The sequence below is a fragment of the Salvelinus namaycush genome, chromosome 19 (genome assembly GCF_016432855.1).
Source record: "Salvelinus namaycush isolate Seneca chromosome 19, SaNama_1.0, whole genome shotgun sequence".
Classification (NCBI taxonomy): Eukaryota; Metazoa; Chordata; class Actinopteri; order Salmoniformes; family Salmonidae; genus Salvelinus; species Salvelinus namaycush.
The window spans coordinates 12,281,896-12,302,456 of NC_052325.1; the positions used below are offsets into that span (position 1 = coordinate 12,281,896).

The 20,561-nt window shown below is 42.0% G+C and overlaps 2 protein-coding genes across 6 annotated transcripts in view; both read left to right on the top strand.

The window, feature by feature from the left end:
• LOC120064145 (methyl-CpG-binding domain protein 5-like) overlaps positions 1 to 8,022 on the top strand; it is a 39,960-nt gene extending 31,938 nt beyond the window's left edge. For 2 of the 4 annotated variants that reach the window (XM_039014513.1, XM_039014514.1), the window contains 5 exons: positions 393 to 628; positions 783 to 1,814; positions 2,812 to 2,888; positions 5,049 to 5,124; positions 5,292 to 8,022. In XM_039014513.1, coding sequence (XP_038870441.1) covers positions 393 to 628; positions 783 to 1,814; positions 2,812 to 2,888; positions 5,049 to 5,124; positions 5,292 to 5,354 — 1,484 coding nt within the window. In that variant the 3' untranslated portion in view covers positions 5,355 to 8,022. Of the gene's footprint in view, positions 1 to 392; positions 629 to 782; positions 1,815 to 2,811; positions 2,889 to 5,048; positions 5,125 to 5,291 lie in introns of those variants that run through there. The other 2 variants (XR_005478570.1, XR_005478571.1) reach the window with 2 other exon arrangements.
• Positions 8,023 to 8,481: 459 nt separating this feature from the next.
• On the top strand, positions 8,482 to 19,200 carry LOC120064146 (enhancer of polycomb homolog 2-like). 2 transcript variants are annotated; one of them, XM_039014517.1, is made up of 14 exons: positions 8,482 to 8,891; positions 9,883 to 10,042; positions 10,403 to 10,548; positions 10,722 to 10,928; positions 11,522 to 11,670; positions 12,325 to 12,460; positions 12,714 to 12,926; positions 13,042 to 13,149; positions 13,323 to 13,471; positions 13,658 to 13,983; positions 14,558 to 14,694; positions 14,866 to 15,016; positions 15,211 to 15,490; positions 17,900 to 19,200. In XM_039014517.1, the coding sequence occupies exons 1-14, from the start codon at positions 8,739 to 8,741 to the stop codon at positions 17,970 to 17,972; spliced, it is 2,388 nt and encodes a 795-aa protein (XP_038870445.1). In that variant the 5' UTR covers positions 8,482 to 8,738; the 3' UTR covers positions 17,973 to 19,200. The 2 variants fall into 2 exon arrangements, with proteins under 2 accessions (XP_038870445.1, XP_038870446.1); XM_039014518.1 differs by having other exon boundaries at positions 13,042 to 13,125.
• The last annotated feature ends 1,361 nt before the right edge of the window (positions 19,201 to 20,561 follow it).

Sequence of the window (20,561 nt, forward strand, 5' to 3'; positions counted from 1 at the left end):
TTCAACACATCCTCTTCCAATTACCACAGGTAATTGTCTTATTTGGAGTGATTGTGCTATTCCCAAGTGATCCCCCTTCACTACTTCCTCTCAGAGAATCCCCTGCTTTTTGTGATCGTCACAGTCTGTTAGGTCTCCCGTTGTTCTCTGTAGTTTGCCAAGTTCCAAGACTTCAGTGTTTGCTTATCTTTGAAAAGCCTCAGTTAGCTTGGAGCAGTGTTGACCTCATGATCAGATCTCCCTAGACTCTCCCTTCCTCACTTCACTCATGATCAGATCTCCTTCTACACACCTAATCCCTCAATTCACTCCTCATTCTCCCAACTTTCTCACCCCTCTTGTGTTTCTTTGTAATCTCTCACATCTCTCTCTCTCTCTCCCTCCCTGTACAGTTGAGGTCAGTAGTTCTCTGAGCTGTGAGCTGAGGCAGGCCCAAGAGGAGAGTCTCCAGTCTCTCATCAGGAGCAGCCAAGCCAATACACAGCAACAGCTTGTTCAGGGTCCGGGTCGTCACTCCATACAGAGCCAGCAGCTCCACAGGTTCCAGAGCCAGGGTTCCCATCCTGTTGCCCCTCTCCCTGGTGGTGCTGCCTCCAACCCCATGAACAGCCTCCTTCAGAGATTCCAGGTCAGGCTGATGTGTTCAGGCTGATGTGTTCCTGGTCTGTTTCAGCCTTATTTTCTCTTACTTTCTGTGTATATGTATTAGTGTTGTATTTTAAGGATGATTATTGTTGATTACTGTCAACATAACAGCCCTTCTCCCTCTCTTTTTGTTACAGGGGGGTTTGCCTGAGAGGATTCCACTGCCCAACAGAGCTATGATGAGTCGACCGGGGATTATGTCCATGTCCCAACCCGGTGCCCCTTGCCTCCAGGAGGGTCATCGAGAATACCAGTCTCCCCAGGGCCTTCACAGTGGTGGGGGAGAAGTTATTGATCCTATCCACAGGGAAGCGATGGGCATGGCCAGCAAGAGCACGTCTAATGTCATTACATCAGCGGGTGGTAGCAGTACCTTCGCTGCTACTGTTGTCTGCGAGCCTGTTGACCTCTCCCATGCGGTCAACTCTGTCATCCACACCGGCCCCCTCCGCTCATTTCAGGAGCCAGTGCCGGAGCACCGACACCATCCCAAGGTGGGCCGGCCCCGCAAGAAGACCCCTGAACGGAACAACATCTTCTCCCCCGTTGCCATGGAATCTCCTACAAGATTCCGCTCGCCTCGACGTGGAGCCCAGAGAAGACAATGGGACGGAGAGGCGGAGGGCAAGGAGCAGGCTGGTCTGTGGCGTGATGACGAGCCCCTCCAACAGCTTTCCTTAGCCCAGAACAGAAACGGCACCTACCCAGAAAGGCCCAAAGGTCAGGCCCACTTAGGCCCCCAGGATCAAACACCACTGCAAGTCCCCAGTGGTATGTATGCCCATATGAACGGCAATGGTAGGGGCCACACCTCGGGAAGACCCAGACACCCCAGCCTGTCCCCACCAGAGGGCCACTTCACCAAGGACTACAGCCTCTTCAACGGACATCTGAACGGCCAACTCGACGGCCAACTCAACGGGCACTGCTACAACAGGTATTACAATGGGCACCTGAACGGGAGCCTGAGCGGCGAGGAGGACCTGAGGCCTGGGGACTCACCCTCCTCCAGTGAGGGGCTCCAGCTCCACCACAGGCCAAGAACTCAGACCCACTACCCGGGAGAGTTGCTCTGGGGCCAGGGCAACGGCTTCCCTCCATGGCCAGGCAAGATGGGGAGCGAGGGGCACATGTACTCCCTTGGGATGGTGAACAGCATACAGGGCAAAGTGAGATTATTGTATTGTCAGTGTTGTGTGATTATGATTGGTCACATGACTACACCACATAAGGAAGTGGAGTTCTCCGCCACAATTCCACCCTCAGTTTCAACACTATTTTACATTACACTTTTGCTGTTACTACTGTTGTGCACCATACCTTTGATAATGCTTTGTATAAGAGAGGAGTTTTAAAATGTGCAGACATTAGGCATGGCATGTCCCTAAAGGATATTATTCACAAGGAGCATGGCAGGGAAAGAGAACAACTCAGGTGTTCTGCATTCAAAAACTATTTCTGCTCTGTGGCACTGCCAACGGCCTCAGAGATGCCAAAGAATTAGTCGTTTCACCCCCATTTTCACTTCTGTCGACATCCATTGCTTGAATTTATTTACAGCCTACTGTGCCTATTGTTATTTTCAAAACTACTGTCCAAGCTCTTCAATTTGGGATTGGGGGAATCTGCTTTTATAGCGTGACACACGTTCATTTAGGCTAACATTTGGACTAGGTGTTATTTCAGTTTGGTTTCTTGCCTAGTTTGACCTTACAGATAATATGCAGTGGTGGATGAATTTGCCACACCCATCCTTTTTATAGGCCTATGTGTGGACAGCTATTTGAATAAATCTGACCCCTTGTGTTGAGTAAAACAGAAATTGAAAGCAGTTTTGAAGGGTAGGAGAAAATGCTGCCTCTTTTAATTAGAAAACTGTTGAATTCTCTGTTGTGTGTTTAATTAAAGAAGCTTGCCAGTTAGTCATAAGACAATAAGGCTTTATTGAAGTTGAATTGTTGTGATTATTGAGTGTTAAATGAAGTCATTGCTTTGACATGAGTCATTCTGCAAACTCAATTAGAACTCCTGTCCTGAGAACAGGGTAATGTTCTTTTGGTTTCACTTGGCTGTCTTAACACTCAATGCAGATGATCCTTTGGTAAAGTTTTGGTTTTATTCCCCCGGTCAGTGTTTTGGTAATGTTTTTTTTCTACTTGCCCTCAGGTAGAGTCAGACAATTTCCAGAGGACACTAACAGAGGATCTGGAGACACTACACAAAGCAAACAAAATAACTAGAAAGTAAGTTACTTACCCTAATCAGTGGTTCTCAACTGGTTTTGTCTCTGGATGCAAATTGAACCAGGTTGTCTGTCACGCTCCAATATTCACATTGCTATTATTTGTTTAGCCAAAATGCAAAAAATCTGGAAAACTAGGTTTAATGCATTGTTGATAGTAAATGCACCAATTTACATAACGAGAACAACAGTCCCACCTTTTCATTATCAATAATTGCAATTTCCCATATTCTTGATGAAGAATGTCAATCTCACTGGTTTGAGACCACAAAATCAACCAAATCCGCTAAATAGCGCTGCTAATAAATATTGAAAATACTGTGATTTAAGAAAAAATGTCCAGAGGTTAGATAATTTTAAAAAGAAATATACAGTACCAGTCAAAAGTTGGGAAAAGGGGGTTTTCTTTATTTTTACTATTTTCTACATTGTAGAATAATAGTGAAGACATCAAAACTATGAAATAACACATATGGAATCATGTAGTAATGAAAAAAGTCATCAAGGCAAAGTAGCCACCCTTTGCCTTGATGACAGCTTTGCATACTCTTGGCATTCTCTCAACCAGCTTCATGAGGTAGTCACCTGGAATGCATATGAATTAACAGGTGTACCTTAAGTTAATTTGTGGAATTTCTTTCCTCAATGCGTTTGAGCCAATCAGTTGTGTTGTGACAAGGTAGGGGTGGTATACAGAAGATATCCCTATTTGGTAAAAGACCAAGTCCATATTATGGCAAGAACAGCTCAAATAAGCAAAGAGAAACAACAGTCCATCATTACTTAAGACATGAAGGTCAGTCAATAGAGAACATTTGAAGAACTTTGAACGTTTCTTCAAGTGCAGTCGCAAAAACCATGAAAGCGCTATGATGAACCTGGATCTCATGAGGACTGCCACAGGAAAGGAAGACCCAGAGTTACCTCTGCTGCAGAGGATAAGTTAATTAATTACCAGCCTCAGAAATCTGCAATTAACTGCACCTCAGAGTTCACGTAACAGACACATCTCAACATCGACTGTTCAGAGCAGACTGCGTGAATCAGGCCTTCGTAGTCGAATAGCTGCAAAGAAACCACTACAAAAGAACACAAATAAGAAGAAGAGACTTGCTTGGGACAAGAAACACAAGCAATGGACATTAGACGGGTGGAAATCTGTCCTTTGGTCTGATGAGTCCACATTTTTGTTTCCAACCACCGTGTCTTTGTGAGACGCAGAGTAGGTGAACGGATGATCTCTGCATGTGTGGTTCCCACTGGGAAGCATGGAGAAGGTGTAGTGGTGCTTTGCTGGTGACACTGTCAGTGGTTTATTTAGAATTAAAGGCACACTTAACCAGCATGGCTACCACAACATTCTGCAGCGATCTGCCATCCCATCTGGTTTGCACTTAGTCCCACTATCATTTGTTTTTCAACAGAACAATGACCCCAAATACCCCTCCAGGCTGTGTAAGGGCTATTTGACCAAGAAGGAGAGTGATGGAGTGCTGCATCAGATGACCTGGCCTCCACAATCACCTGACCTCAACCCAATTGAGATGGTTTGGGATGAGTGACAGCAGAGTGAAGGAAAAACTGGCAACAAGTGCTCAGCATATTTGGGAACTCCTTCAGGACTGTTGTTAAAGCATTTCAGGTGACTACCTCGAAGCTGGTTAAAAGAATGCAAAGCTATCATCAAGGCAAAGGTGGCTACTTTGAAGAATATAAAATATTTTTTTATTTGTTCAACACTTTTGATTACTGCATGATTTCATATGTGTTATTTCATCATTTTGATGTAGAAAATAGTACAAATAACTCTTGAATGTTTAGGTGCGTCCAAACTTTTGACTGGATATAGATAGATAGAAATAGAACTAGGGGGTGGCAGGTAGCCTAGTGGTTAGAGCATTGGGCCAGTAACCAAAAGGTTGCTAGATCGAATCCCCGAGCTGACAAGGTAAAAATCTGTTGTTCTGCCCCTGAACAAGGCAGTTAACCCACTGTTCCTAGGCCGTCATTGTAAATAAGAATTTGACTAGTTAAATAAAAATATATATATAGATATATAAAATCTGTTCCTCTAGTTTTTATCAGATACAGTAATACATTACATTACATTTAAGTCATTTAGCAGACGCTCTTATCAATACAAATGTTGTCTTTCTTACAGTGGAGGAAAACGGAATAACAACCTAGAAGCTGCTATACAGGAGGCTATGAGCGAGCTGGATAAGATGACGGGCAATGTGAGTACTCTGACGTCTAAACATCATGGGTAGATTCATAGTATTTGGTTATGTACTGTATATACACACCTTTCTAGACATGACCTTTGGGTGCCCAAATGTGTGTGAGTCTACAGTCTCTAAAGATGGTGTTCCATTTTTATTTCCTAATTTCTTTGGCGCACCAGATGTCACAGAGAGACCGACAAGTCAAGACCCCTAAACCCAAGAGGAGGAAGATCTCCAGATGACAGTGAATGTGTGGATCTGTTACTTCAGTGGCCTTCTGAGTAGCGGTCCATCTAGCCAATGGGTTTCATTGTAGCCGATGTGGAACCGCTAGCTAGTTAGCTGTGTGTGCATTAGACGCGACCATTGTCCACTCTGTTAAATCAGCTTGGTACTTAGTCGAACTGGATTGGTGCTACAATTAGTCAACACCCCTTCCACCTTGACCACCACCAAGACACTGACAGTGAAAGAAGTACAAGAAAGGGTGGAGGAACCTAGCTGCAAAATAATCGCTATGATATATCCACTGCTAGCTTGTCCTTATATAGAATCTCATTCTTTTCCATATGAGGAAATTGTTGGTACAAATATTTCTGATGCATTTTAGATGTACAATAGACAAAGGAAAGCAGTACATTATATTCAGTGATTTAATTGTATATATTGTTCAGTATTATTATAGATGAGTTGATCTACTGCTCATTTTCTAATGTACATGTCTATCTTCCATGTTTTTATGTTGCACAAAACAGTGCGGCCAGAGATTTCTTTTTTCAAAAGAAAAGCAGCATAAAGGCATTTTTCTACAGATCTATTGAAACATGCATCAAGCCGCAGAAGGATTAGGAACATTTGAACTTCAACAGACACTATTTTCAGTAAGGATGTTCTTCTCCTGCTGGAAAGGCATACAGAGTCCCAAGAAAAGTAAACTGGTAGATTTGAAGATGGACACTGTGGGTCTATCTGAACATAGAGAGACATGCAAATACTTTCTAAAAGAAAAAGCCATCAAGGGAAGGAGTCTAAAAAAATGCCTCTAAGTTAAATTATATTTACTCCCAAAGTAAAAATGTATTTTCTCTGAATATTTTTGATACAGATTTTCTGTGTTATATCTGCCAAATGACTTTAATTGTGAGTGTTTTGTGTTCATTTAAAAAAAGGGTAAGTTATTGTAAAGTATAAACAAATTTTGTGGTATACATGCATTCTGAAACTTAAGTATTCAATATTAACAGTTGTAATATATGGTTCTGTCACTAGTGTTTAATTTACAATTAAGTTAATATTTAAATGGTGCAAATCATGTTATTTGAGCATTGCTGTTTTTGTGTTGTTTTTTTTATACTCTTGAATGTGTCATTTTCAAGTGTCAAAATGCCTTATTGGATGAACTGCACATTTACAGTTCAGAAGAGATCAGTATTATACGCATTGGTTTTCTTTGCTCTGAAAAGCAAGTTTAAACGACCCAAGAAAGTATGAGAGTGAACTTTGATTTGAGCCTTATATCCAATGCTATAACCCCCAGCTGCCAAAGCTATGCCCCATCACAGGTTGGGACTTTTAGTTTATATTATTTACCTTTTTAATACTCTATTGAATAGGTGGCCTTAATTTAGTTGATTTTCATTGTTTTTGTTGCTTTTGTACTTTATTATTTATTTATGAACCCCATATTTATTTGTAGATTTGTTACATTGCATTAAAATGGTTACTTAGCAATAATACTAAGAGTTGTACACTCTGAAAAGCCTTTATAGTGTTATATTTTTCTCTTAACAAATTAACAGCCTATATATGGATAAATATTCAGTCAGTGGTTTTTAAATATGAATTTATATATTTGTGTTTATTTATGAAGTGTAATTTCTTTGGGATGCTTGTATGTGCATATAGTGTTTTTTTCTTCTTACTCGTGTCAAAACTGAGTATATACCCACAGCCTGAAGACATTTTTAAATGTTTATATTAAATGAGTGAACTTAATTTTCTGTACTTTATACCCTGACTCAGGAGGGGAACCTTCTGATTTGATCAGTCTTGGGTAAATCTGAAATTGTAAAACTAAAATGTTGTATTTGAAATACAATATCAAGTCATCTGTATTCAATTGTAACAGAACAACAGGTCATCCTAAAATGTAATCGCTAGGTGACCAAGTGTTAATACGAGTGTCATCAACATTATATCCATCTTGTTTATAATTATTTCATTTAGCACTCTTACTCCTAAAATATGAAGAGCTCACCACTAGTTCATGGACTAAGTAAATCATGTTAAATGTTGTATTCCATTTCAAATGACTTGGCCTAATACTAGGCCTATTTATCATGAAAGTATTATGAGTTACATTGCATAAAAATTATTTAGGTCTTCCATTTTCAACTTTTTGTCTACTGCAATGATCTTGAGTGATTGTGTTTATATGGAATAAATGTTTTGCCATCTTGTTAAAAAAAAAACATTGTTTGAATTAGCTTTTTATTGAATGTTTTTTTCCATGTCATTTTGTGATCTTTATTTCAGGACATACGGTACAAGCTGAGTGGTCCACATTGGTTTTATGGTGTGAAAAAAAAAAATTTTTGTAAAGTATTTTTATTTTAAGTCATTTGGCATTTTAACAGTCACAATGTGGCACCAACATTGAAGTATATTTTGTACTTGAGGTTCTTATAGTTTTTAATATCTTTCTGCATACATAACAGCTGTAGCATCTCCCCTTTCTGCTTCTCCAGCAGAAATGTTTCACATTTTAAAAAAGTGTGCCTGAAATTACAGGCAGTGGAAGGTGGCTATTATGCTTCGTTCAAAATCTTTCCATTGTGTTTGTTCCATAGGGATGTACAAATTTGACAAAGTATTGCATTCATTTTGCAATAAAATTATGTATTCTATCAACTGTGGTTTATGTGATTTTTTTTATAGTCTCTTCCAGTCCTTTTATCAGAGTTTCCCCTTAAAGCAACTAACTACAACACACCTACCCTAATTCACTTCAAATCCAAACACATCTGTATTTTACATTGCCAGTGTAAAATATGTTATATTTTGTATATTCAAGGACACTTAAGTGATCTGTAAATTGTTCAACTACCCTCTTTGCAACTTTTGAAATGATAGGCAGAAATGTTATTGAGCATACTGGGCTGAGTGTTTGGGATAAGTGAACAATCCCCATGTTATATGTTTTTCCAACAACTAAAAAGTAATACTAAACTAGGCAAAATTCAAAGTGTGGTGGTTTGCATGCATAGTCATTAAAACCATGTTACATGATTTCTTCATGCGCGTTGTATGAGATGCGCGCGCAACAGCAGGGCCCATGTTTTTCAGATGTGTCGCGCTGGCTGTCGGGATTGCTCAGACGCTGTGAACATGTCCGCCATGTTTTCCATGGCACTGGGAGAGGATCAACCGAGAAAAATAGCTTCTAAATCCATGTGAACGCGACCAGAAATGGCTTTTCACATTGAATTTCGACCGAATGAGAACCAATGAATCCTTCTATTGTGGAAACAGCGGAGTCCCTTGTGGATTTATACCGAATTTTTGAGCGAATTCGGGCGGGATACATGTTTTCTTCGCATTCAATGTGATTGCGATAGGGGCCAACAATGAGTAAACTATCGTTCCGAGCGCGAGCGCTAGACGCCGCCAAACCTCTCCCCATATACCGCAACAAAGACCTTCCAGACCTAAATGACTGCGTTTCGATCAACCGGGCTGTGCCACAAATGCCTACGGGGATGGAAAAAGAAGAAGAATCGGTAAGAAAACGCTTTAAAATTGAGATCTCTTAAAAAATATTTCAGGTGCACAGCAGGGCGATTGTATTCTTGATGCGTTTACGCAACGTCTTGTGCGTATGTTCTGTCTATGCTGAGGGTCCTTCATTTCACGCTCGTTGCGTAGTAAATCGTGGTCTTTACGCCAATATATACTCTCATAGCGTAAACAACGAGGATTCTGTATGATTGGCGACGCTTTCTTCGACTAGTGACGTGAATGATTTTACGCAAATTTTCTTGGTTGCTATTGATAACAAACAGGCGTGCGTTGTCGTAACAAGTTAGCGTAGCTAACATTAGCACGCTAATTTACAGTGAGTTTCTTATCCAACTGTATATGTCTGAAGTAGGTAATTAAATAAAGTGACTACTGTATACTATTTGGCTAACGGTTAGTTAACTTGGGTTAACTCTAGCTAGCTGTCTTTACTAAGTAACTAACAGGAGATGTATGGGTGGCAGATGGCTATAGGCGCCGTAAAAGAACCTTGGCCCACTTGTTAGACTATCAGGGTAGCTAGCTACTTCTGTCTTTGATCTCTATTCTTGTTACATCAGTGCAGATGTAGTATTGCCTGCAGTCAAACAGCAATGAAAGAATCCTACACCTTTCAAATTGTTGCAGGAGGTTTCATCACCATGCTGCAAGCCGCTGTTGGTTTGCCTGTGCAGCTGAGCTGCCAATGAACCCAGGGCATACAGAGTGTTATTTGCAGACAAAACGGTCTTGTCTGCTCTCCGTTTGTACATTATATGAAAGGCAGCCTCTTGCATTCATGCTATGCAAACATGGGATTTATTTCGTTTAAAATACAGAGCAGGTCAGTTACAAAGTAAACACATTAAGATAATCTCATCATTCTTTCTCTCCCTTACTCTATCTGGTTCTTCCTCTGTCTCACTCTCTCGCTTTCTGAATTGTGCAAATATAGGGTTTCAAAGAAATAGAATATTTCTCTCCCTCTCTCAGGAGCACCATCTCCAGAGGGCCATCTCTGCTCAGTCGGTTTTCAGGGAGAAAAAGGAGAACATGGTCATCCCGGTGCCTGAGGCAGAGAGCAACATCACTTACTACGACCGCCTCTACAAAGGAGAGCTCAGGATCCCCAAACAGCTCTTCCACATCCAGCGTCAGTAGCATTTCCTTGGAAGCAGCCTCTGTAGGCTAGACCCCCTCCAATCCAACTCTCTAACACGCACGCATATTGACTCAGAGGACAAATGTCGACAAGCTATCAAATAGTTTCTGAAAGGTTGCGTGCCAAATCTGAATAGTGACTCTTTGACCAGCTAGCTAGTACATATTTGACTGTGTCTTTTAGCCAAGGTTACAGAACAATTGATGTCAGTTGTTACCACATCACTTTCTCAAGATGAAATCTGTCCAGCAGCCAACCAACTGTAATTGGTTAAAGAGGCCCTACACTAATGCATTTGCACTAAGAAAGGCTTTGCTGACTTCATTTTATCCTCTCTTCCTCCTCTCACAGCCCTGGGTCTGGACAATGAGCAGCCAGACTATGACATGGACTCAGAGGATGAGATCCTCCTCAACAGACTCAACCGCAAGATGGAAATCAAACCCATACAGTTTGAGACCATGGTGGACAGGTTGGAGAAAGCCAGCACAAATCAGGTAACATAACACCCTCCGTCGGGACCAGCGGCAATTGTGTTATCTAAAGAGGTTCTCTGTGTTAATAGAAGATTAACCTGGTTGTAATGCTGCTTTAAGGTGGTGTTTGCTCTGGAAAATAATCAAGGGAAACGTTGTAATAAACTAAACTTTCATCTCACGTCTTCTCACAGATGGTCACTATCACAGAGGCCAAACTGCTGCTGAACGAGGATGACTACCTCCTGAAGGCGGTGTACGACTACTGGGTGAGGAAGAGGAAGAACTGCCGGGGCCCGTCGCTCATCCCCCTCATCAAGTTGGAGAAGAGGGACGGCTCCACCAACAACGACGCCTACGTGGCATTCAGACGACGCACAGAAAAGATGCAGACCAGGAAGGTGAGGAATTAGAATCACATGGCTTGGACTGAAGTGTCTCCTCGCACTTAGATTATATGCAGTTTCAGTATTAGGCGATCATTTGCTGCTCTTTCCGTCTGTGATGACCTTCATTGTAGCGACTCTTATTTTTTATTTTATTTTATTTTACTAGGCAATTAAGTTAATAACAAATTCTTATTTACAATGACGGCAAAACCCTAACCTGGACGACACTGGGCCAATTGTGTGCTGCACTATGGGACTCCCAATCATGTCCGGTTGAATCGAACCAGGGTCTGTAGTGACGCCTCTAGCACTGAGACGCAGACCTCTGCGCCACTCAGGAGCCCCACTCAGGAGCCCCATTGCAAAGGAAAACTTTAAAAATTTGTTTTTGTTCTATCAAGGCTTGTAGCCTTGCACAATTTAATTATTAATTGAATGATGTTGCATGTGATTTGTTTCATGTTAGCTACAATATGTTGTCGCCCCTGTAATGTGCTCCAAGCATTTTCATGTCTCCCTGTACCCTTACTCACTCAGGTCTCCTGTGTAGGCTTGATGATCCTGAGGGTTGGTATAGTTGTTTGACCATGTCTCTCGATGTTTAGAACCGTAAGAATGATGAGGCGTCCTATGAGAAGATGTTGAAGCTGAGGAGGGAGTTCAGCCGGACGGTCACCATCCTGGAGATGATCAAGCGGAGGGAGAAGAGCAAGAGAGAGCTGCTGCACCTCACCCTGGAGGTGGTGGAGAAAAGGTGAGCCTTAAAAGCATTGGAGGGGGGTGTTGTGAGATTGCAGTCTGTGCCTTATTGGTGCCCTGTTTCTCACAATGCGCGTGTGACTGTAGCCTGTGTCCTGCTAGTGGTGCACGGAGGAACCCAGCAGGGCTTCCTGTGTAAGAGCAGGCTACAGGTCATGCCGAGTGGTCATTGTCGGAGCGGGCTGCAGGTCATGCCGGGTGGTCTTTGTCGGAGCGGGCTGCAGGTCATGCCGGGTGGTCTTTGTCGGAGCGGGCTGCAGGTCATGCCGGGTGGTCTTTGTCGGAGCGGGCTGCAGGTCATGCCGGGTGGTCTTTGTCGGAGCGGGCTGCAGGTCATGCCGGGTGGTCTTTGTCGGAGCGGGCTGCAGGTCATGCCGGGTGGTCATTGTCGGAGCGGGCTGCAGGTCATGCCGGGTGGTCATTGTCGGAGCAGGCTACAGGTCACCTAGTTTCTAACACTGTAACACACTACTAGTCCCGGTGCTGAAAGAAAAGGCTTGTCTCGGCCTGTTCTTTCATGTTGACTGTGAATACCGTCAGTCAATATGAAGGATGGTGAAGTTACAGCTGCCTATTTTATTTATTTTAAATTCCCCCCTTGTATATTGAATGAATGTATTCTTATTATTTATGTGTTGTTTCCGTGTAGATATCAGATGGGTGACTTTACGGGTGAAGTCCTCAGTGAGGTGACAGCCCCTTTGGCTGAGAAGCCCGTCTACACAGTTCCAATCACTGTAACCAACGGAAACCGCCATAACCACAAAGCTGAGATCAAAATCAAGGTAATATTAGGGCTTCTATCAACCATAACATTACCTCTTTACTTTTACCTGGGGGGGGGGGGTTACATTTGACCATCAAGCAGTTCAGAATAGGGAGATGCTGGAGGATGAAACCTGCATCACACTGATTACATTTCAAGAAATTGAGTGCAGCAATGAACTCTTCTCACTCTGATCATTTGACTATGAAGAAATCTTGTCTGTGTTGCTCTGACACTTAACGACCTTTAACTCCACTGTCTTTCTCTTTCAGACGCACAAGTCAGGTGGTCTCCAGCACCATGGGTACCACCACGTCTCGGTGAAGGACGAGGATCCCTTTGACTTTGTCAGACCAAAGAAAAAGTACACCAGGCGGGAACCTCTGTGCCGCCCCGGCAGGCCTGCCAAGCGCCAGCACATCGTTAACAAGGCCGATATTAAACAGTATGACTTCCACAGCTCTGGAGAGGAGGACTACCCACTGGTCAGTACCTCTGAGAACAGGGTCCTGATGATAATATCATATTGAAGAAGTTCATGCGTTATGACATATTTAGTTTGTGTGCATTTTATAGTGTTGGTTTTGTCTTCTCCTTCAGTCTCCACCATCAGAACCGGACGAGGAGAATGATCCAGATGGAACGTTTGCCTTCAGAAGGAAAGCAGGATGCCATTACCTTGCTGTGAGTCTCACTGCAATCACAACTGTAATTAAAGTATATTCTCTCACATTCATTTGCAATTCCACACATTATTAGTATCGGTGGTAATATTGTGCTATTGGGTCTAGTCTGTGGCTAAGGTGGTATTTGGTCCTGTCTGTATGTCACTGTGGTAGCTAGCCTAAATGAGTAACGGTTTCCTCTGCCTGTCTCTCCAGCCCTGTTTGGACCAGACCTCTGGGCTCCTGTGGGATCACCCTGAGTTGGCAGGGCTGGATGCTCTGCGGCATCGTCAGTCCCTCACCGCCCTCTCTGTACCCCAACGTTGTGTGGGACTGGCCCGTAGGAGGGTGGGCCGAGGTGGCAGGTACGTCACAGCATACCTCTCGCACTGCGTCCACTTATTCTCCTTTGAAATATTTGTCTTTGTTGTCTTCTGTTCAGATAGTTATGCTATAGGTTAGGTATTTATCGTGACTTTGATTTAAGTCTATTCATAAATGTTAACTCACATTATGATTTATCAGAATGAATGTTTCTCTTCTTCTCTCAGGGTCCTGTTGGATCGGGCATCGTCAGACCTGGATGGAGTACTGAAGCAGCTAGACTCAGCCGTCTTCAGCTCCTCCTTCCCTAAAGGCCTTTCTGCGGTTCCAGAGCTATCTGACCACCAGGTACCCTCACAGAACCATCGAACTATGCCTGGCTCTGCATCCTCGCTGACAGACCTTCTGAGCAACATTCAAGCCCTGAGGTGGCGCTTTTTCAGACCTAGGTCCACCCAGGGTGACGGCAGTGGGGAAGGCAGGACGGGTAGACCTTCCATGGACAACAGGTTGTCTGGAGGGCTGTTTGTCCACACCAAGAACAGTGGCTCAGGTGAGCTTCTCCTCAACACCATAGCGAAGGTCCATCTTCCACTTTCCAAGCCACTACCAAACATAATTTAACTGTATACAGTTTCTATCTTGGCTATATTGTGATAGTACTGCTTGTGGAACACATTTGGTTTTTCTGTTAATTTTCACATTGTGGTTTTGTTTTCTTGTCAGCCCCCCTGGTCTTCCTCACATTTCTCTACAGAAACTGTTCTCAGAACTGCCAGGAAGGGTTGATTCACAACTCCCAGTCAGAAATTATTTGTTCAGGGAAGTGGAAAGACTGCCACTGAACTGTAGCATGTTAGGAGCTTGCATATTGAGGAACTGGCCTCTCTCCTGATTCTGTTTGCAATTTCCTTGGCCGCTTCTTCTCTCTGACCCCTAGTGTTAAGGAGTGGCACCGCAGGCGGTCTTCATCTCTTCACCATATCCTCCTCCCTTCAAGGATGCTGTATTACAGTCTGCTAGTCTTCCCTCTCTCGTTGCTTTGTACACCACCTTAGTATATGTATTGGTCTCTCTTTTATCTTTGTTGTTCTTAGTCTGATGGCCTTGATCTCCTGTATCTGCAGGTGGCATCACAGAGGAACAATACCAGGTCCATCAGCAGGCTCTGGCCCAGATGCAGAAACAGCAGCTGGCTCAACTGCAGCTGAAAGCTCCTCCTCCCCAGCAGCATTTCTCACTGCCCGAGCGACAAAACACACAGGTACACAGTCTTTCACCCCTTACACAGCATTCCTAATGACTTCAGTCCAGTCAGTGGGGCAGAATGCATTTTCATTTAATGTGTTGATAGGTTTCAAACAGCTCCATGTGTGTTTGGATGACTGCTATGGCCGTGTTCTGTTCTAAAGACTGTCATTATATTGTGTTGTAGACTGCTGGCTCCACTGACTGCATCATATCAAAGACTCTTGACTCGGCCGGCGCCCATTTTGCTGCGTCAGCTGTGATCAGTGCTCCAGGCCAGGTCAACAATGAGAACAAACCAGACAACACCAGCGTCAACGGGGTCGTCCAGCCTTTAGGTCTGCTTCAGAATATATCATACATTTGAAATCTATGGACTACTCTCAGATATTATTTTGTTGTTGGGTTCCGTAGAGGAATTGAGTCATTGCTAAATGGCCATCCCACTTCATTAATTCACATTTTAAGATATGTGCTTATTCGGGTAATAGGCCTACTCAGGTTTGACGGTGTCATATCACCTCTCCTGTAGGGACCTCCAGACCTCCTCACTCCACCAGCACATCCCAGGGCGGCACAGGGTTGGACAGGTCAGGTCGGACCCCCTCCAGCGGTGGCCCTCTGCTCCCTGCTTCCCACTCGACCGCACCCCAGTCTCTGCCCAATCACCGGGGCCACGGCAGCGCTATCTCCCCTGCCCACCACCACCACAACGCCCGGCCCTCACCGTCTGCCTTGAAGCTGGCCACCATGGCCGCAAGCAGCCTGGAGCGCGCGCCCAAGGTGACGCCTGCCATCGGCAGCATGGCCAGGTAAGACCTTTTAATTTCTTCTTTCATTTAGAATGGCTGATATGCAGTACCAGTCAAAAGTTTGGACACAGCTACTCATTCAAGGGTTTCTATTTTTGACTGTTTCTACATTGTAGAATAATAGTGAAGACATCAAAACTATGAAATAACACATGGAATCATGTAGTAACCCAAAAAGTGTTAAACAAATCAAAATATATTTGAGATTTTAGATTCTTCTAAGTCTTTGCCTTGATGGCTGCTTTGCACACTCTTGGCATTCTCTCAACCAGCTTCATGAGGTAGTTCCCTGGAACACATTTCAATTAACAGGTGTGCGTTAAGTTAATTTGTAGAATTTCTTTCCTTAATGCGTTTGAGCCAATCAGTTGTGTTGTGACAAGGTAGGGGTGGTATACAGAAGATATCCCTATTTGGTAAAAGACCAAGTCCATATTATGGCAAGAACAGCTCGAATAAGCAAAGAGAAATTACAGACCACCATTACTTTAAAACATGAAGGTCTGGAAAATGTCAAGAATTTTGAAAATTTCTTAATGTGCAGTCTCAAAAACCACCAAGAGCTATGATGAAACTGTCTCTCATGAGGACCGCCACAGGAAGGAAGACCCAGAGTCAGCTCTGATGCAGAGGATAAGTTCATTAAAGTTACCAGCCTCAGAAATTGCAGCCCAAATAAATGCTTCAGAGTTAAAGTAACAGACACATCATCTCAACATCAACTGTTCAGAGGAGAGTATGTGAATCAGGCCTTCATGGTCGAATTGCTGCAAAGAAACCACTACTAAAGGACACCAATAAGAAGAGACTTGCTTGGGCCAAGAAACATGAGCAATGGACATTAGACCAGTGGAAATCTGTCCTTTGGTCTGATGAGTCCAAATTTGAGATTTTTGGTTCCAACCGTTGTCTTTGTGAGATGCAGAGTAAGTGAACGGATGATCTCTGCATGTGTGGTTCCCACCGTGAAGCATGGAGGAGGTGGTGTTGGGGTGCTTTGCTGGTGACACTGTCTGTGATATATTTAGAATTCAAGGCAAACTTACCCAGCATGTCTACCACAGCATTCTGCAGCGATCTGCCATCCCATCTGGTTTGGGCTTAGTGGAACTATCATTTGTTTTAACAGGACAATGACCCAAACACACCTCAAGGCTATTTGATCAAAAAAGAGCCACTAGAGCTAAATAACATTCTGTAATGTTCACAACCACATATACTTTGAACTCGTGAAAAGTGGGAGATGCTGTCAAGAAACACTGGCATATTTTATCAACGGACCCAGCTTTGCCAGCTGAATTTAAGAATCCACCACTTATTGTATATAGGAGAGCTTGCAGTTTACACAATAAATTGGTCCATGCCAACTGCCAGCCACAAAAGAAAATCAGCCAGGCTCTTTTATGGCCTCTTCCGAATGGCAGCTATAAATGCAGAGGTTGCGCACAGTGCAACAATATGAAGTGTGAATATTTCTGCCACCCACATACAGGAAAACAGTTCCAAATAAATGACATTATGTGCTCCACCTCCCATGTTATCTAAATTATTAAATGTCAATGTGGCCTGTGATATTTGTATTTATTTTTTAAAGATTTTGTGGCATAGAGAAAGTTTATCAGACAGGGGAGGTGATACTAATAATACTCTGAGCAAAATAGAATGTTTTTAGATTTTCACCCTCCAGACATTATTTCCTAACGGTCTTAATGATGAAATGCCTATGTATGTTATGTTGTAAATTTGAACATGAATTATACCCCTATTTCAGATTTACTTTGTTTTTCTTGCGCGGTTCACTGTGATTTATGAAAACTTGCTTGGTAGGTCATGTCCTCATTGTGGTTTTACAGACGTGTTAAATACGTTTTATGTACACACTTTATTTGAATATTTATGAAATGCATATTGTTATTTGATAGTACGTATTTATTTTCCCTCGACTCTAACCCCATTCGATGCGTGGAACGGATGTGGGTGGGGCTAGGTCTACATAAGGGTGCTAATTTAAAAACTCACAAAAGCCCTGACGAAGGCCGTGAGGCTGATACGTAATGCTTATTATCACTGCTTTTTAATATCGAGCAGTGTGCCGGGTTCTTTTTTTCTCATTTTATTCAACTGTTACCATGCACCTGCAAAAAAGATAGCTCAGATGTGAGAGTGCCTTTTTAAATTAAGAATCTAAAATATTTTGATTTGTTTAACACTTTTGGGGGGTTTCTACATGATTCCATATGTGTTATTTCATAGTTTTGATGTCTTCATTATATATAGAAAAACCCTTGAATGAGTACGTGCGTCAAGTTTTGACTGGTACTGTACATAACTTGTGTTTTTAATTTTCCAGGCATACCAATTTGCTTTTTATCTGAATAATGACTGACTATATTTCTTAATTTTTTTCAGGGATAATCACGAACTGGAGAGACTTGCGTTGAACGGTATTTCAGAGACCACAGTACCAATGGAGGTGACATAACCTCGTCCCTTCCTCCTCCCCTCAGACCGGTGAATGTGACAAACTAACTCGCCTCCGCTAGGAAGAATGCAAGCCCCAGCCACCAGAGGGCAAGCATATACAAGGACCTATACAGAATCGAGCATATCAAAATATTATAACAAATTTGTCTATTATAAATGTAAATTTTGTAAATTGGGAATATCACTAACTTGTAAAATAGTATATTTGTATCATTGGTATGTTTCTTTTTTTCTGTTACTTGAATTCTAGCGAATTTGTCATCATGCTTTTGCACTTGAAAATGCAAAAAAAAATGTACATGTAAAAAAGCAAAAAAAAACTACATTTTTGTTGTTGGGATCATGAGCATGAACCACGGATCCTGTATCACTCGTTTTCACTATTTATTTTGCAATGTTTACATTTTTGTATCTCTAAAGAGGAAATTAATCCACAAAATGTGGACATTGGTGTTGCTAGCATATTTTATTCTTGTGCTTTTTTTTCTGAAGATGGAAAAATTATCCTGATTTTTGATTTGGTTTCACAAATTGAATAGATATGGTCTTTTTGTAAGTAACGTTAGATTAGTAATGGTATTTTCCCCTTCAGACAATTTATTTTCTGTTACTTTGTCAGTTGTAACAGAAATTTGTCTTTTTAATTCTGTTTTTTATTTTTTCATTCGATGCAGAATTTTCCAAAAACAGTGAAGAAATCTTAAATGTGCCATTTGCCATACAAACCTATTTATTTAAATTTACATTGAAATTACAAATAAATGCATCCTAAGATCTATCTGCAAATGTAAAGCAGGAAAACATTTTTTTAAATAATATATTTGTCTTTTTAAACAGGTAGGGAGCCAATGAGGAGTACATATGAATTTTACCATTCTATCTGTAATGTATTACGCGGTATAATCGGTAAGATTACTTGGCAACTCTGTTGAATGACTAACCCTTTGGATTGGGGGGTGCAGATCAATGTTTTGGGGATTTTTTTTTTCTCCCTTGGTGAAGGGGCAAGAAACATGTTGAAACGATGTCTGATGGTCAGTGCTTGACCTCTCCTGTAGATTAGTGTAGTTGATGTAGTGATTCCTGTACAGATATTAGAAATATGTTTAGATAATTATCTAGTGTTCATGCACTATTTCTTCAGACATACATGTTTCCCTGTTACTTGTTCTTGGAGGGTTTCAGAAAAAAGTGCAGGGAAATAAACATCTATTCATATCAGTATATTAACTCTTTTTCCTCTTGTTTGAAATTTCTTCACCGAAGTGAGTTATGTATTTAGCCTTAAGTGAAGTTTTACTCAAAGTGATTGTATGCATCTGCAACATCTGTTGCTATGTTTTAGTCTTCAGAATGTTCTATACTGTGCTTAGTAGTTATCCTTCACTGCATTCTGAAATGTATTCCGAACAAGATCAAGAGTGAGGTTTTAGTCATGTAAGGTAGGCCAACTAAAGACATGGACCAGCCTGGTCTCATAGACGAGATGTAACAGAGGTAAATTCGGGAAGCTCAAATTAGTATATGTTACGTTTGGTATGTTTACATAAGGCATGGTTACTTGAGGCAAAAACAAAAGCAGAGTGGTTGGTCAGGTGTACAACTCTTAACATCTCGTGTTCGAATCTCATCAGGGACAGTTATAGCTAATTAGCAACTAGTTTTAGCTCCTTTGCAACTATTTAGCAGGTTAGCTAACCCTTCCCCTAGACTTAACCCCTAACCCAGCTATGTTACGTCTATGAGACCAGGCTGACAGGTTGAATGGACCCATTATTAGCATTGGGGAGCTCAGAGGCCCCCTCATTCATAGGAAACCCACTAGAGGGAAGCATTGGGTTGAGTGATTAGCTTTCAAAGGATCATATTTATCAAATAAGAAGCATGAGCTGGTGCAGACCCAGAGGAATGTATTTTGTATAGAGGTACTGACTAACTCTGAATAAACTGCAAGCTATAAAAAAAAATAGCTGAACATATATATATATATATATATAAACTCCCAGTAATTTATTGGGTAAAACAACGTTTCGGCATCACTGTGCCTTAAAGGATCATATTGGACCATCAATTCTATTTTACACAGAAATGTCTTATGTGGTGATGAGTTAAATTAGGGGACTAGGTGTATAACAACATTTGCAAAGTAATATCAATGGCAATAACTTATTTTATCGTTTATCAATATGATTTCACTACTGCTCCCAAAATTGCATAGGTGTCATGTTCGGGATGCAAGCACGTGATAAGCTGCAACATCAGCATCCCCATCACTTGGGTGGACCTAGATGGGATTGACTGGACAGCATCAGCGCGACGAGCTTCAAATTGGTGGATGCTGGTTATGATGCAAGGCGCCGTCGGTGGATACGGGAATACTAGAAGTCTGAAGCAAATATTTGACCACGAAAATGGAAACTTGAACTCAAATCCATAACAGACCATTCATCAAGCTATTTTTTTTAAACTTGAATTCAGCCTACCACCAATTGTTTAATTGACAGGAATGGACGCTCGAGATTGAATTTCAGCGAACCACAATGGAAAGGAGTGGTTAACGTCACCTCTTCGAAGAAAACTGGTGTAA

What these genes read in the sequence shown, in the direction of transcription:
- LOC120064146 (XM_039014517.1), top strand. Translation starts at nt 8,739, where the DNA reads ATGAGTAAACTATCGTTCCGAGCGCGAGCGCTAGACGCCGCCAAACCT. An exon ending in TGGAAAAAGAAGAAGAATCG is followed by an intron (nt 8,892 to 9,882) that starts GTAAGAAAACGC and finishes TCCCTCTCTCAG; the next exon opens with GAGCACCATCTCCAGAGGGC. An exon ending in GTCTCACTGCAATCACAACT is followed by an intron (nt 13,150 to 13,322) that starts GTAATTAAAGTA and finishes CTGTCTCTCCAG; the next exon opens with CCCTGTTTGGACCAGACCTC.